The sequence below is a fragment of the Mus pahari genome, chromosome 8 (assembly GCF_900095145.1).
Source record: "Mus pahari chromosome 8, PAHARI_EIJ_v1.1, whole genome shotgun sequence".
Lineage (NCBI taxonomy): Eukaryota > Metazoa > Chordata > Mammalia > Rodentia > Muridae > Mus > Mus pahari.
This window is the reverse complement of record NC_034597.1, coordinates 46,944,536-46,947,721: the sequence shown is the minus strand read 5'-3', so window position 1 is coordinate 46,947,721 and position 3,186 is coordinate 46,944,536. Positions and strand designations below refer to the sequence as shown.

Here is a 3,186-nt window from a genome sequence, read left to right as displayed (position 1 = left end):
AACTCACTTTGTAGACCAGGCTGGCCTCGAACTCAGAAATCCGCCTGCCTCTGCCTCCCAAGTGCTGGGATTAAAGGCGTGCGCCACCACACCCGGCTGAGCCTGTATCTTTCTTGACCCTTCTTCCACTCTGACCAGAACAAACAACCTCACTGTTCTTCCTCCATCTCTCCCAAAAGATGTATGGAAGGCAACAACCAGAAGGCAAAACTCCAGGTCCCTACAGCTACAATTGGAGTCGGGCACACTGAATCCTTCTGACAAACAGGGCATCCTCACGTTAGGAAAGGCTCACATAGCAGGTAATCAAAGCCCTTAAGCTTTCAAGACATCAAACTGGGAGAAAGACTTGATCCCTTATAAAGCTAATTACTATCAGCAGCACCTGACTTCTGCCCCATGTTGTTCTCTACTTTTTTGCCAAAGTATTTGAGCAGCCATTCTTTCAGTTGGCCCTCACAACTCTTACATGAGAAGAGTGTTATTACACTGTTTCACAAACGAGGAAAAAAAGTTTCAAGATGGCTCAATTATTAGACCTGGGCCTCTTCAAACTATGCTTCTCTATTTGGGCTAGGATATGGTAACAACGTGTCAATCCAGACCTCCTGAAAAGCTTATCCTCCCCACATTCCACTGTCCCTTGCCCTTACCCCCTCCCCCTCCTTTTCTTCCTTCTGTCCCCACCAGTACAAGAAAGGAAGTTACCCAGAATCCCTGCAAGCGGTTCCCACCTTCAACAATGCCTCTCTCTGGGGCAATGAGGGACACAAGAGGAAACTGACAGAAGCCCCTGGATCCACTTAGCAGGGCTGGGAGTGAGAAACTCAGGAGTGAAAAACTACAGCCCAAAGAGGCAGGGATGCTGACAAGCTTGAAGCTGAAGTTTAAACGAGAAACACAACGTGGAGTATCTCAAGCAGTGCCCTTCAGGGGGGCAGGGGGAGTAAGTGGCTCCGTGGCGGAGGGCCTCTGTGGTATGCACAGGCCCTGGGTTCAGTCTCCATCTTTAGGGAGTCGCTGGTCAGCTGGTTAGTTCTCCATGAAGGCTGAGCTGTGGTACTTTAATAGTAACGGAAAAAATTAAGAACATAAAAAGGCCCAAAGCCTCTTCTTAGCTTACCCTACCCCAGCCTCTGAAACTAAGGGGCCCTGCACATCTGTTCTCTGGGCAGACACCTCTCCCCTCCCCCAGCACCTCTGTCAGAACTGGGAAAGTGCTGATGCAGCAGCTTACTGGGCGTGTTTAGGGAGAAATTTCCCAGCCTCCCCGTCCTTCTGCTGGCTGTGTTCTGGGCCTCCCCTACCTAGGCCCTGACCAACGGGGATGTGGGTAAAGCCTCAGCCAAAGGGTTAAGACTAGCTTGTTTCTGAGAGAAGGGAGCCGAGAGCATTCCTACAGGAGAAGATAAGGGAATCTGAGGGAGTGGGGGCCCTTGGGTGTGACTGAAGCAGAGGGAGGAGCCCAGGCAGAGAAGCTGGTGGGAGAAGCCAAGTTGAGTGTAAAAGGGACAAGCTGTGACCTGGCCTGTCCAATATCCATTCCATACAGCAGGCCCTTTCATCTCAACATCCAGGATTCCCTGGTCTCCCAAGGCACTGCCTTCCAGAACAGATACAACCTACTCTGTAGGTTCTACAACCTCCACCAACCTACTCCTTCCTGACTCTGATGACGGAGGCAGACCTTCACCCTCTCTGAGCCCGACTGCTTCGTCTATAAACTGCCAACACTGCTCTACAAGTGTCTCTAGGGCCCTCCTCCAGTCCCAATACTCAGAGAAACCGCCCAGGATTTAAGCAGACAGAAAGAATGGAGGCCTTCCAGTGTCTTGGTGAGAACAAAGACATATGTTGCAGAGGCCACAAAAATGCAGGCCCTTAAACTGATCCCAAGATGGAAAATCAGGGCCTGTTTCTGACCGGAGAAGGCTGGTAGAAAGAGACTCTCAGCAGGGTTCTCTCAGCACACTTAAAGGACAGAAGTGACATGCAAGAGAGGGGTGGGGCAGAAGAGAAAGAAGGAAGCAGAGGGAACAGAGCTGGGGCCCCCGCAGATCTGGAGGGAAGGAGGCCCAGACCCTGCAAGCCAAGCAGCAGGATGCAAGCTCAACACCTCTGGGGACTACTGACTGTTCAGGAGCGAGGGAAGAGGATCTGACTAGAAGGGAAAGGAAAGAACAAAACGAAGCTGTTTACCTTGGCTTTGCCCGTATTTTCCCGGGGCCCCTCCAGCTGCAGCCAAAAGTAAGGGGTGTCAGGACGGCTCTGGAAAGCGGTCACCCTGACCCTGAAGATGCGCTGGACCTGCAGCCGCTGCCGGTGTACCCGGGGCTTCGATTTTGTCTGCACCATGAACCATTCCTGCGCTGGGGGTTTACCCCCCGACAAAAGCATGGCTGTCCCTCCGGTCCCTGGAAAGCGTGAGAAGTGTCACGGGTCCCAGCACCGAGGCCCCCAGCCACCTAGCCCTGCAGCCTAAGCCACGCCTCCCCTCCTTGAGGCGCGCCCCCCGCCACCACCTCCCTGCTGTGGGTTCTGCGACCCACCCGCCAGCGCTCCGCGCCCGCCCTCCCAGCTCCGTCCCTTTCCGCCGCTGCACGGGAGACAAACCCTTCCTGCTAGGGGTTGTAGCTAGGGGTGGGACCGAGCGGATTCCCGCCGCCCTTCCTCCCCTTCAACCACCACCCCCTCCTCTCCTTCGACCTCGAAGCCAGGCCCCCTGGATAAACTCGCCTGAGCTGCTGGATGGCTTAAAGGGGCGCTGGAGTCTAAGGGAGGGAAAGAGAGGAGGCTGGGCGGGAGGGAGAGGGCCAGACAGGGTCTCTTGGAAGCAACTGCCTTCTACCCAAGTTTTGTGTTCAGGGGTCAAAGTTCCTTCCTCGAAGGAAGGAAAAGGAAGGATTGAAGAGTTGATCTCTGAGACCCTGTTTTTAGATTTCAAGCAATGCTCTACACACACATACACACACACACACAAACACACTACACAGACACAAACACACACACACATACACACGATCCTTGGTCGTCTGGACTTCCCTTGAAAACCCTTTACTTCACCCACCTCTTTTTGGCAGGAAAGGGTTAAGGGAAAATGGGGTGGAGAGACCACAGAGGCTAGGGCCTGTAGAAACTGTGGGCTGGAGACCAAGCAGGAAGTAAAGGGTTACAGCTCTGACCCCC

At 53.7% G+C, this 3,186-nt stretch overlaps 1 protein-coding gene across 1 annotated transcript in view; it reads right to left on the bottom strand.

Annotated features, from left to right (window-relative positions):
* Nynrin (NYN domain and retroviral integrase containing) overlaps positions 1-2,488 on the bottom strand; it is a 20,617-nt gene extending 18,129 nt beyond the window's left edge. Inside the window, exon 1 of the mRNA XM_021203430.2 lies at positions 2,200-2,488. Within this exon, the coding sequence (XP_021059089.1) occupies positions 2,200-2,397 (198 nt within the window). The 5' untranslated portion in view covers positions 2,398-2,488. The remainder of the gene's footprint in view (positions 1-2,199) is intronic.
* Between the last annotated feature and the right edge of the window lie 698 nt (positions 2,489-3,186).